The sequence below is a fragment of the Charadrius vociferus genome, unplaced genomic scaffold, assembly GCF_000708025.1.
Source record: "Charadrius vociferus isolate BGI_N301 unplaced genomic scaffold, ASM70802v2 scaffold15, whole genome shotgun sequence".
In the NCBI taxonomy this organism is placed as follows: Eukaryota; Metazoa; Chordata; class Aves; order Charadriiformes; family Charadriidae; genus Charadrius; species Charadrius vociferus.
In genome coordinates this window covers 6,646,795-6,659,830 of record NW_009650064.1, presented here as the reverse complement: position 1 = coordinate 6,659,830, position 13,036 = coordinate 6,646,795, and the positions used below count along the sequence as shown (strand labels likewise).

Genomic DNA, 13,036 nt, shown 5'->3' with positions numbered 1-13,036 from the left:
CGGGGCCGGGGCCGGGGCCTGAGCCTGGGCCTGGGCCTGGGCCTGGGCGGGCTGTGGGCAGCTGTGCTGAGCGGGGGGCAGCGGGACCGAAGCGGATGGCTGCGGGGAGCTGGGCCGTGGGGCGGGAGGCGTTGTGCGGGGACTTTAGCGTTTGTCAGGGGTCGTTCGCCGTCGCAGGCGTGGTGCTGGCACCTTCAGCCCCTGTGCTGGGCTGGTGGTGGCTTGGCCAGCTGTGTCCTTTTGGGCATCGAGATATAGGTCAGTGTGTGTTACTTGTTTAAGCCCGCTTAGGTGTGGTTGCTTGGCGTTATGTTGCTGCTGCGAGTGTTTCCAGGCCGGTTTTGTTCTCTGTGACCAAGATCGTTGGCCATTCCTGAAGAGCCCACACAGGCGTGACCCAGAGGCCGCCTTCTTACCTGTGCAAAGTGCCCCCTGCCCCACCAGAGCCTCTGAGGAGAGCTCTTCTGGCCTTGGTGTTGCCTCTGTGCGGCAGCAGCCAGCCCTTCAAAGTGTAAAAGCTGATCTGGGAGATCCGTATCTCGTATCGCTGCATTTTGAGCAGGTTTTGCAGCGGGACAGCAAGTGGAAGCGTTATGTGAAAATGCTCTAAGTAGTTCTAGTTTCTTAGGTAGTTCCTGGTAGAGACATAGGCCTTAAATTACTTGTATATCTCGTATTGGTTATTATAGAAGATTTTGTTGATTAAGTCAGTTTTTTACATCAGTGGAAGCTGGTATTGCTATCCAGTCATTCTTCTACTCTTCTGTTCTCTTTCTTTTACACGAATGTTTGTGAGACTCCACAATGTACCAGTTTGGGGAGGTGAGCTGAGGCAGTAGCTCTGTAGCAGCCTTAACCGTAGGCATCACTGCTTTCTTTCCTTTCTGCCGTGGCTGTGGCTGCTTATCCCCTGTCTTGCCCCACTTCCACAGTCACTGAAGCTTTTGCTGAGCCATCTACAAGAATATCTAGCCTAGCAAATCAGTGAGTAGTTGTCTGTATGGTTAACTGTCTGAGCAAGTTTAGGAAGGGACCGGATTAAATGTTCTAACTGATTCAAGGGAGGAAGTAGAGGGGAAACTAGAGGGACATTAATTAGTGGATTGATTGGCTTAGACTACTTTAGGACAACTGTCAAAGTTAAAACCTTTTTTTTTTCCACTCAGTTCAGTCTTAAAACAGGTCAGTAACCCAGTATGATACATCAAGTGGCTGTAGAAACAGCTTGTACTGTCACAGTTGAAAGGTTGAATCTGCATCTTTGAGCATTGATGCTGGCTTGAAGTGGCTTACAGTGACTGTGGCAGAGTGGCATAAAATACCCTAAAACCACTTCTGTATAGCAGGATTCAAAGCACAGTCTATCTTTGTGAAAACAGAAGCTGAAGCAATATCATGTTTTAATGTCACCTCATCTCTGAGCCCTGCATAGATTGTTTGATCTTCCAGCCCCATGGCACTTCTGAAAATTTTATATTAGCGATGCACATCTGTAATTCTGTCATGATTCACCTCCAGCCCTTCAAACAGTCATGCTTTGTTTCATCACGTGGAAAATAAACAGTTTTTAGAAATCAGAAACTACTGTAGATGGAAAAAATGCAAGTTACTAATCTGATCTCAGTGTCCTGATTTTTACAATGGAATAGCTTTGATTAGTGCCAGACATTTAGCAAGCCATGCGATTATATTATTGAGAACTACATCCGATCTGTATTCTCCCTGCTATTACATCCACACAAAATTTCTGTTTGAAGGCATTGCAGGCTGTAGCTCAAGGCTGGGTTTAGGTGTGCATCTGCCTGGCAAACAACATGGGATGGCAGCTACTAAAAAAATTACTTAATATCAATGAAATCCGGAGGAGATTTTTGCTCGTCAAAAACTATGGGGAGAAATAAAATATATGTGAAACAATGGAAAGCAAATAGCATGGAATAGTTTGTGGGGTTTCTGCGTTCCCGATTTGGCACCCTCAAATTCCAGATATCCTCCTGAACAGTGTTGCTGGTAATGGCCAGATGATGGGCAAAATTCTAGACCAGAGAAATCAAAGACAAGGCAGGGTTTGGAAGCATTAGTGGAATGTGGGAAGGCAGTGATAAATAATGTAGTTTCTAGGTGCAAACAAAAATGGGTGTGACAATTGGTGGATTGTAATAGAAATAGAAGAAGCAGTTTTGAGGCCAAGATGAGAAGAGAGAAGTTTCTGGGGAAGAGCAGAAGTTGAAAATGATGTTGTTTTGTGATGGAAGTACCGAGTAAAGTGATCTGTACTGCTAGAGTGCATGGCATTCATCTGATGCCTTCCCTCTGCTTATCTGTTGACTAAAGTGCATCTCCTGAAGTTGGCAGAAGATAAAATGTCTTTGGTTCTTTGGGTCAGGAAATTTGTACTGGAAGAGATCTGGGACTTCAGTGAGAGCTGTTGTCGTAGGTCTTAGACTCAAAGCCACAAGGATTCTGGCACTGTGTGGGATGATGCTTCTCCAACATCAGTCTTGAAAACATACTGAAGTTCTCATCAGAAACCCCCTTGATTGCATTTTTTGTCTCAGAGCTCCCATCCACACTCCATTTGAACTCTGGTTTTGATTGGGGCTTTATATATACACACACATATATATTTGTTGTGCTTCATTTTTCTGTCAAGTACAAATAAAATTTTTGTTTCCCACTTGATAAAAATACACTTTTCTGCCTTCTGATAGACTTCAAACTTGCTAAAATATGCCAAAGAGTGTCTTGAAGACTTGGTGCTCAAGGGTCAGCAAGGTGTGCGCAAAATGTAGCGTACAGCATCCACAATTCCAGTAGAGCAGAAACCCTAGGACAGCAAAAATACTCACAGTTTTGTTGATGTATCTTACATCTCTTTGAAAGTTTTCTAAAAGCTAAACCCTCTGGGACCCAAGCCAAATCAAAATTCTAGGCTCACAGTTGAAATTATAGAATGTATATATGCTGTTTAACAGTCCTCCAGCATAAACATACTATATGTTTCAATGCTTTCTTCAGTATTGGGAACTAGTACTTAACTTCATGTTCTGCTACTGATCATTAGCATTGTTTTCCACTTTTTAAACTTTCCGTTGTGGTCCTTGCTGTACTTACAGCTTTGTGCAAGCATCACGCTCATTTTGTTCACGCTGAACTAGCAAAGTCCTGAATTACCTGTCTTTGCAGAAGACCTGTCAAAACAACAGTGTAAAAAGAATTGTTTATCATCTTCATAATACGATATTTTCTTGAGCAGACTCTTTTTAAGACATACACTGCCCATGCTGTGGCCAAAGCAATAGCATATCCCAGATATCTGTAAATGTAGTTTCTCTGTGTTGTCAATGACAATGTAGCCACAGAAGCACAGAGCTAAATGCAGTCTGTGAAATTTGCCTGGGACCTTCTCAGGAGTCTGTGTGGATTGCACTCCCTGCTGCGGTGGCAACGCTGTCACTAGGTCACCGGGCTAGTAGGTGTCCAAGCTAATCTAAAGCTAGCTCAAGCATCTCTGCAGGCCGTGGTGTTGGCTGTGCGATAAACATGCCAGTAGAAACAAAACACAACGGAAACTGGGTAATTGGTGTGTTTTGGGTAATATGCTTGCTTGTGTTACGTATGCTTTCATTACAGGTTTTATTAACTTTAATCTTAGCAAATACCCTTTTCACACAAGCACCTTTCATAGTAGACATGGACAGGCTAGAGAGTTGTGCAGGGAGGAACCTAATGAAATTCAACAACAGCAAGTGCGGGGTACTGCATTTGGGCTCCCCGGTTTAAGAAGGACAGGGAACTGCTGGAGAGGGTCCAGCAAAGGGCTACAAAGATGATTAGGGGATTGGAGCATCTTTCTTATGAGGAAAGGCTGAAGGACTTGTTTTTTTTCAGTCAAGAAAAAAGAAGACTGAGGGGGTATCTTATCAATACTTATAAATACTTAAAGGGAGGGTGTCAGATAGATGGCAACAATTTTTTTTCAGTGGTGCCCAGTGACAGAACAAGAGGTAACGGGCACAAACTTGAGCATAGGAATTTCCATCTAAACATGAGGAGGGACTTGACTTTGAGGGTGGCAGAGCACTGGCACAGACTGCCCAGAGAGGTGGTGGAGTCTCCCACTCTGGAGACATTCCAAACCCTCCTGGCCGCTGTCCTGTGCAACCTGCTGTAGGTGACCCTGTGATGGCAGGGGGGTTGGACTAGGTAATCTCTAGAGGTCCCTTCCAACCCTGACCATTCTGTGATAATCAGTAAAGATAGGCTTTGATGCTCAGATACGTAAGATCTTCTAAATTCCAGATTTATATTGTATTCATGAAGAGGAATTGCAAAGTTCTTTTTTCCCCTTTAAAGCAAAGTTTGACATTAGTCCTTAAGAGAACCTTGTTCTTACACAGTTCTAGTTCAGATTGAGATTCTCTTTGAATGTCGTATTGCAATTGCTAGGTATCAACTTAAGGGATTTAAGGGATGACATCTTTTTTTCATTTTTTGCTTTAAGTGAGCAACCTTAGTTATGTTACACATCAGAGCAATGTTATTTGTCGATACAGTGAACTTGACTGTGATGGTTTTGTTTTAAAAATGAACTGCATATCATGCCTGGATAAAACCAGGTTAGATAAGAAACTCAACTTTTTAAGGAATATAATTTTATCAGATTTCAGTTGCTACTTTTCAATGATATTGAATTCTGTTTTCTTCAGTCTTACAAACAAAACTGTAAGGCTTCAAAATTAAATGGCAGCAGGGTGTTTAGTTTTGTGATAAGTATCTGCGTCAGTAATAACTGAAAGAGAGACTGATGATTCCCCCCCTACCCCCTTAATCTAGTCAGATCCCTTGTTTCAAATTGTAGGGTTTACAGTGGCTTGCTTTGGAAGGCTTTATTTTAATGGGCTGTTAGGACAGCATCTATTCAGCAGCTGACTGGTTAGACATAGAACTCGGTAACTTAGGAAACACTACTGAGCCTTTTTCTTTCTAATTTTTCTCATAGGCATAATAAAGCAGTGAAGAGAAACTGAAGGAAGGAAGGATTACATGCCTTACTGATCAGAAAACTTTCTCGAGTATTTGGACAAACTACATATATATGTAGTAAAATCTAGAAAGGTAGGATATCTTCCTTTTCTGTTTCATTTAGAAAACCTCTTAACTAATGAAAACCTCTTTTACAAGTCTCAGTGGGGTTACAAGAGTAATTTTTTATGTTCAGGATAAATGCAAAGCCTAAAACATATTCTTTTAAGTGAGTTCTGTGGAGTCTTACCAAATGCTACTAGGCTTTTCGTGATGGGATTTTGATGAAGGCAGATTGCCTGTTAGTTGTTCTTCACAAAGCTTCCAAACCCATTTAAAGGCTGCTCAGTTTTATAAAAATAGACCATGTAGGAGAAGACAGTAGCTGCTTATGATTTCAGGATTAGCTGCAGTTTTGACTTCTTTATCTTCCTGAATATTAAGTATTTCTCTAGGCATGTGGAGATTTCATGCTGTTCTGTCTGGAATGAAAGTCTACAATGAGTAGAGAATCTTAGCCTTTTTTTTTCGGCATGAAAGCAACACACTAAGTGATGTGCAGTTCATAAATACAAAATCTGTTGGCTGAAAGCACAGCTATTGTCTGTAAGGAGACTGGCTTGTAAGTTTGCTAGACGTTATATAAAAGGCATCAAAATGGAAAGCAAACATTTGCATTTGAACTTCTATGATGTTGCTGCTTCAGGTGGAATTCAAGTAAATCGAAACTATATGTTTCACAGTGGCTGCTGGAACTGTGTTCAATAACAGAGTTCAGAACAAGCGCAGCTCAACTGTCTGCTAAAGTCTTTGCTTTCAGAATTCAGAAAATCTTGATATAAAATTGGGATTCTGATATCCAGCAGTACAATCTGCAAATTTTCACTTAAACCTTAAAGTCTCCAAAGTGTGTAAGTGTTTGCATTCTCACCTGTGAAGTTCTTCATTCACTTTAAGTTCTCTGTATTTCTGGAACTGCTTCCAGGCCTTTTTGTGGATCTAGCCATACAGATTCAGGACAAAGCTGCTTTATTTCTCTGTGTTGTTTTAATAGGTTGAAAGTGTGTGGAGAGTATGGGTTATGATATTGAGCGTTTTGTTGGCTACGTTAACGAAGGGCTATTATGCTCCATCTGCCGTGATGTGTTAGAAGATGCATTACAGGCTCCTTGTGAACACGCTTTCTGTACTGCTTGTATACATGGATGGCTTGTTCATCACAGCAACTGCCCTGAAGACAGGCAAATGATTGATGTATCTCTGCTACGACCTCTCTACAGGTATACAATAATCTTGCTGTATGTTGAAATTAAATTAATTTCTCCAATTTGCTTGCACAGCTTCATCTCTTGTCATTCACTGTCACTCAAATTGTCTTTATCCAATATGCCTATGGCAGAAACCGATCACTTGCACAAAAGCATTAGCATTTTTTATTTATTGTAACTAACTTTGAAGTTACTAAGATTTCAAAATGGAAAGAACACCTAGTTTGTCCTCCACCTTTTTATATCTTGAATGCTGATTCTAGATGTCTCTCTGGATATTATTCTGAATGTCGTCTACAGCACCAAAACGTTCCCATACTTTTTTTTAGAGAGAGCAGGCAAAGCAACTCTTGACAACAACAGTCACTGAACACAGTATATCTTTTGTTTTTCCTTTCAGTCGTACCTCAATACTGTAGTGGAATTTGTAATGAATAATCCCTGTACATATGGACCAAACTTCTCACCTTCAAATCCTTTTTTGAAAAGGTCTTTAACCATCAGAATATCTGTCTTGAGCTGCCTTGTCATGTAAAGCAGGCTGTTTTCACAAGTGTCTGCCATAATTCCTTGCCAGCACAGTTTCATCAGCAGGCACTGCTTGCTGTTTAACCCCTGCGTTGTCTAATCTTGCTCAGATTAATGGTTACATTGTGTTTAAAACTTTTAGCCACAGGTGTTAAATTAACTCCTTCAGTACTCCCAGTGTTTTTGTCACTAATGAGATTTTACTGTGTGGAAAATTGAAGTATAGTGTAAGCAGAACCCTAGAGTTTAATTTATGGATTATTTTGTCTGTACTCACTGTAGTCAGTTTGGTTTGGCACATTTACAAACACAAATGATGAATGAGTAGTCCTTGTGTTTGTTATTGGTAATATCTGCTGATCTACTGAAAGATCAGGGTTAAAAGTGTATTCAAAAATAAAAATTTCATTAGCTCATTTAATTTTGGAGACTAAATTTTCCATTAACATTGTTTCTTTTGAGCATGTTCTTTTCCAATATGGCCACTCAAATCCTGGAAAAAAAAAAAAAAAACCAAACAAACAAACAAAAAAAACCCCAACAGTGATTATTCACAATTTTTACTAATGGAGATTAGAATCTTACTTTCTTTTCCCAAAAGCTGATAATACAAATTTTTCAATAATGTTCCTAGATTAAAGAACAAATTATTTTTTGTTGCATGTAGATATATGAAAAATGATTTAAACCGTCTTCAGCTACATTGCAAAAACAGAGAGTATGGCTGTGAAATGGTTTGTTCTCTGGAGTCTATAGACAGGCATGAAAGGGAGTGTGAATACAGTCAGATACCTTGCTCCAATGCCGGTGAGTAACATTCAAAGAAAGTGAATCCTTTATATTCAGAAAAATGTGTTTGTCATCTTTCTCTCAACAGAATGGCAACAATGGCCATTATTTCCAAAGAGAAATTCAGAGCTTTAGCATGATCTACTTTTTACAGCAGTCTTTTTGAACAAAATTTTTACTGATTTATGGCAATCATGATCATTAGCAACAATTTCTTATCCAAGAGCTAATCAAAATGAATGAGAATGATGGACTTCAAATTTATGAAAATAAAGTGTTTGTTTTACTTTCTGTCAAGGTGTGAGTATCTTTCAATTTTGACTGTTTATTTTGATATTTGATTCAATGTAATAGCACCTACAGAATGCTTATGGCTCACAATTTATTCATAAAATGTCCCATTCCCTGGTGCCTGTGCTCACTCTGTCTTGTGGTTTTAACAAAAACATATCTTGAATATGCGAATTTTAAGCTAAATTCTGGTTAGAATTGGTGTGTTCACGTTAAGCTCTTTGTTTCTTCCTTAGGAGGTGCAAGTTTCTTTTAAATATACTGCTAAAAATTTCTCAGTCAGTTTTATTCAAAATGTCGTATGTTCCTAGACAAAGTTAATTTCTAATTAATGATGCTAAGAGCATAATCAAGTCTGACATTGTAAGTAATTATAACAAGTTAAAGGTGCTAGAATTGCTCCACTGGAAGTTATAATTTCTTTCAGCAGTAAGGGACTCCTGCAGATGCTTCAGATTTACCTATTTTACTTTCTACAGAAACAGTAGCATTTATAGAGTTCTCACACCTTATCTCTGATGTCTGGTGTTCGGGGTGTGAGGGCTCTTACACCTCTTGAACTCTTCCTCAAGAGTACATCAGAGTGTATTCTGAGTACCTCCAATTACAAATCATTATATTTATGAGTAAAGCCCTTCTAGAGGGCTGTCTTTTGTAACTTTCTGGTTTGGTTTGTTGGCAAGTTCCATTGCTCCATTGTTTCAGTTTCCTACACCCATTTTATCTTCAAATGAAATGGAAGGAGCTATAGTACATCTTAGATCAAACAGTGACTCAAAGATTAAAAATGAAGACTACGAACTTCCAAGTTTCGAGTGTTAAATGTAGCAATATATAGTGTTCATTTTTTGTTTTGCACATTTTACACTACAGACTTGTAAAGTTTTTATTCTAGAATTTCTGTGGAAGTGTTTCTATTTTTGCATCAGATGTTAAATGTTCGTAAATAAATGTGGTTTTTATGTGGCCTAGTATGTTATACACAGGGCCAGCCGATGTTCAGGAAAACAAGATTACATTCCATCTCACCGACAGTTTTACTACGTGTCCTTAGACCTTTTTTCTAAATTTGATACATAAGGTTTTTTTACTAATGTGCATTCTTTTTCGGTTCCAGTCATTGCAATCTGTGGTGACAGCGCAGGCAAGCCACTAGAGTCTTAGCTTGGCACCAGTGTTGTCACTACTGAAGGTGCTTTAATGCCAGACCAGTGGCAGAAGACTTCACAGCAAATACCTACTTTTTAATCCATATTTCCAGTTAATAGATAAATATATTAATAAGACTTTTAAAACACATACTAGTAATAAAACACTCTTTATAACAATCACATTTCATATTTATCACTTTTTTCATTGCTTTAACAGATTGACAGTTGGTTACCTCAAGATACTGCAGCTTGTTTACTTGAGTGTTTTTGTTTGGAATTAATTAAACTGCTTTTGTTAGTTGTAAATGACTGGCTTACCTTACTGTTCCCTGTTCAGGTTGTACAGTTCAGATTGAACGACGCAACTTAGATGGTCACCTGGCCGTGTGTGAATATCGGAGCCGTGAGTGCCCCAACGGTTGTGGTTACACCATTCTCAGTGCAGAAGACACACAGCATAATTGTGTAGCAGAGCTAAGAACCGAGCTAGAACTACTTCGGTACAAATCTTCTGTTTCTTTGATTTTTGTGTTAGTCTGGGCCTAGAATCACTGCATAAAGCACTTCAAATACTAGCATTGGATTCCGGTATGTGTTAAATAGTCTGTTACTTACTAGATACTAATGGGCCAGAGTATTATTATGTGTTAACATAGATTTTAAATTCTCACTGTTTTGATTTTTTTGCTGTTATTTTTTTTGTCCAAGTTACCATAAATCCTTAAATACCATTGCTTGCTGTTGAACTGCAAGATGACTGTATAAAATGACAGAATACCTGAGAAGAACTGGAATTAAGTTGGCAATTTCATTTTTCCATTGGCCTGACACAGACCCAAAGTCACATTATATGTTTAGTAAATATTTTTTTTACAAATTCTGAAGATAAAAATGTCATATTATTTTGTCAGCTACAGCCTGTAGACTAAACCTCTGAGGATCTAAGTTTCAATTTTAATTAGAGTCCTAGCAGATTAATAAAAATTGATGAATAAGACTCTTCTTACCGGCATCCTCTTTTTACTTTTATATATGTTTCTGTAGCTTTCCCTTTCCGTGGTGTTCCAGTTGGGCTGTTTTTTTCCATGCTCCTTCCCGTTTCTGTCTTTCAACTCGCTGTCTGAGTCTTGCGGTGTTGAACATTGCTGTGAAGTCGGGCTCAAATCTGTTTTAAATGCATTGAGACACAAGGGATTCCGCTACCTTGTTTCTGAACTCAAAGGGCTAATGTAGTAACAGCTAGGTTTTGGCTCTGAATCTGTACGACTGATCAGGTTATACTAATTTACTGCATACTGTCATTTAGTGTCCACCATGAAAGTGACAAGATTACATGTTTAGCAATAGTATAGCATTCACACTTTTTATCTTGACTACCTGTGCTTAGTAATACTAAGCAAGCACATACTATAAGAAAAAGGCAGGAAATCATTTGACGTCATAAATACATGATCTTGAGCTTATGGAATTATTTCAGGAATATGATACAGTTGTCCCCTATATAGGCTGTCTGTGATCACTCTAGTGCCCCCTGGCCACAATGCACTTTTTTATACTAGTTTTATTTAGATTAATAAATAGTACTATCATGCCTCTAGAGAGGCGTCCTGTAGAGTATGATAGGAATCGTATCAGGCTGTTTGGCTGCAAGAAGGCTTTCTGGAATTTGAAAATCGTTTTTTTCCATGCTTACAAGACCTAACAAGGAGAAATAAACTTTTTAGGTCAGAAATGATCTGCAGAGTGGAGGAAGCAAAACATGAGATGGAGTCCAGGTTAGATTCACAGAGAAGGCATATGGTCCAAAAAGAGAGTATTCTGCAAAATGAAATTGAAGAACTGAAGGTAAATATGATAATTTTCTTTTCTTTTTTTTTCCTCTCCTAACAGTCTATTTTTTTGCTTTTCCCAATAGTAATCTCTTATTTTGTAAATGCAGTCTCATACAGATGAGAATTACATTAAGTATGGGAAACAGAAGAGATGTTAGCACAATGCTTTTCCTAGGCTGATCAGCTCTGTAGAGAAGCAGGCTGAGTGCTGGATTCGTGTGCTTTATCTACATCAAATTCATTTGGAGCTAACCTGGAAACCCCCGTACCAGGGCTGCATTGTTCTGTGCGTACACAACGTGTCAGCAGATCAGTCCGAAACTCATTTTCAGTGTCTAAACATCGGGCATACATCACAAATCGGATGTAATTAAATATTCAGCTCATTTCTTAGTGCTGTCCGAAGTGGCTTAATCCCGTGCTGACACAGAGCCCTACTGCAGACAGTGGTATTTACACTATGGTTCTGCTGTGGTCAAAAGGTTGGAACGTTGCACTGTAAACATAATCAAGTAATGAGGAAGGCCGTCTTACCTTTTTATTCATGCAGTTCTGATTGTATCACAGAATAATGATTTTTAAAGGCCAAAGCAGTGGATGTGCTTTATAGTTTACGTTTTTATTTTTACTGAATTTGATGTTAAATCCTTGAAGAATGTATCTGAACATAACCAAGACCTTATTTTGTTTGGGGTCTTGAAACACAAAATTTAAGCAGCAACTGCATAAATCCACTGCTTCTCACTATACTTTATAAGAAACTTTTTTCACTTTTAGGAAAACTCTATTGGAATCTTTGTAGGAAAAAGCTCAGTAAGTGAATGCTGGATTGTGTCTCAAATTGTTTACGTTTGTTCTGCTATCAAAAAATTGTTGTCAGTGTTGCTTATTCTTTATAACCCATCACCCTACATGCATGGCCAACTTCATACCACCATCATTAGAAAAGAATTTGTTTCTTGCAGTAAATTTGTATTTGCATTTCAGAGTCAGATGTCACGAATGATGTCAGATGTACGCTCTCTGATGGCTGCAGAGAGACAGCACCGTCAAGAGCTGGAGCAGGCAGAGCTGGAAAAACGGGAATTAATGGAGCTGCTGAGGGGGCTGCAGAAGGACTGTCGATTAACTACTACAGAAGGAAGCAGGAAGTCAACCAATTTCCGCCCTCTAGCACGACTAGAGAGTGTAAAACGAAAACCTAGGGAAGTTACAGTTATCTAAACAGAAGTAAGCTCAAAGAGCATTTTCTTCTTATTTCTGTGACCATCTGGCAAAATTTTCTGTTTTCTATGAATGAGTGGTAAACTCTGTATCATTTCTGATTTGCTTGTTTTCTTTTAAAATGTAGATTACTATTTTATTTCCTCTTGGGGCATAAAAACAAATGGGGGAATTTTTTCTTAGGGAACACTGGGTATTAAAACCAGTAATTGGCAAATACATTTTTAGCTAATGTTTTTATAAAAAGGGGGAAGGAGACTTCATTTGTTATCTTTCCGGTGCATCATTTACAGGAGTCTTTCTATCCTGAAAGCTACAGACTTTTAAAGTCAAAGACACTTAAAGGTTGTTTCCTTCCAGGTTCATTACAGTCCGTTTAAGTCTAGTTTATGCTTATACTTGAAACAGAAAGAAAATGTGATCCTCAGTAATGGCATTTGGGATGTACTTAATTTTGGGAAAAGTCAGTAATAGAATTAGTAAGTCAGTAATAGAAATTACAGATTTTGTTTGTTTATAGTCTGTAGAAGGTCTATTTCAAAGGTGACAAGAAAGCACTTTAAATTGTAATTCTACTGCTATGTAACAGCTTCGGGTGAGGTTGACTTTTACTTCAGAACTTCTCTAATTTCCCAGGCTGATACACACTTAAGAGACTAATACCAAAGCCCAAGGTAATAGTCATCTAAAACCTTTTAAATAGATGTGTGAGTAACTTGGAGTTTGTGGGAGGGGATCTGCATTTTATATAAAAAATTGAAGCTTTTATATGTGAAAATATCAGCTATTTCTACAGAGTCCTTTAAGCTTAAGACCACCCCATTTGGTACTCAATATCTTTAAAGCATGTGTCAATATCTTGAGTATCCTTAATTTTCTTTTGGCAGGTTTAAGGCTACTTGAACATTAATATCCACAACAGATGAAT

General features: G+C 38.7%; 1 protein-coding gene across 1 annotated transcript; it reads left to right on the top strand.

Moving 5' to 3' along the window:
• The first annotated feature begins 5,087 nt into the window (after positions 1-5,087).
• LOC104292453 (RING finger protein 151-like) lies at positions 5,088-12,108 on the top strand. Its single transcript, XM_009891845.1, has 6 exons — positions 5,088-5,118; positions 6,080-6,305; positions 7,489-7,628; positions 9,390-9,552; positions 10,777-10,897; positions 11,872-12,108. Exons 2-6 carry the CDS (start codon positions 6,100-6,102, stop codon positions 12,106-12,108), a joined length of 867 nt encoding a protein of 288 aa, XP_009890147.1. The 5' UTR covers positions 5,088-5,118; positions 6,080-6,099.
• The last annotated feature ends 928 nt before the right edge of the window (positions 12,109-13,036 follow it).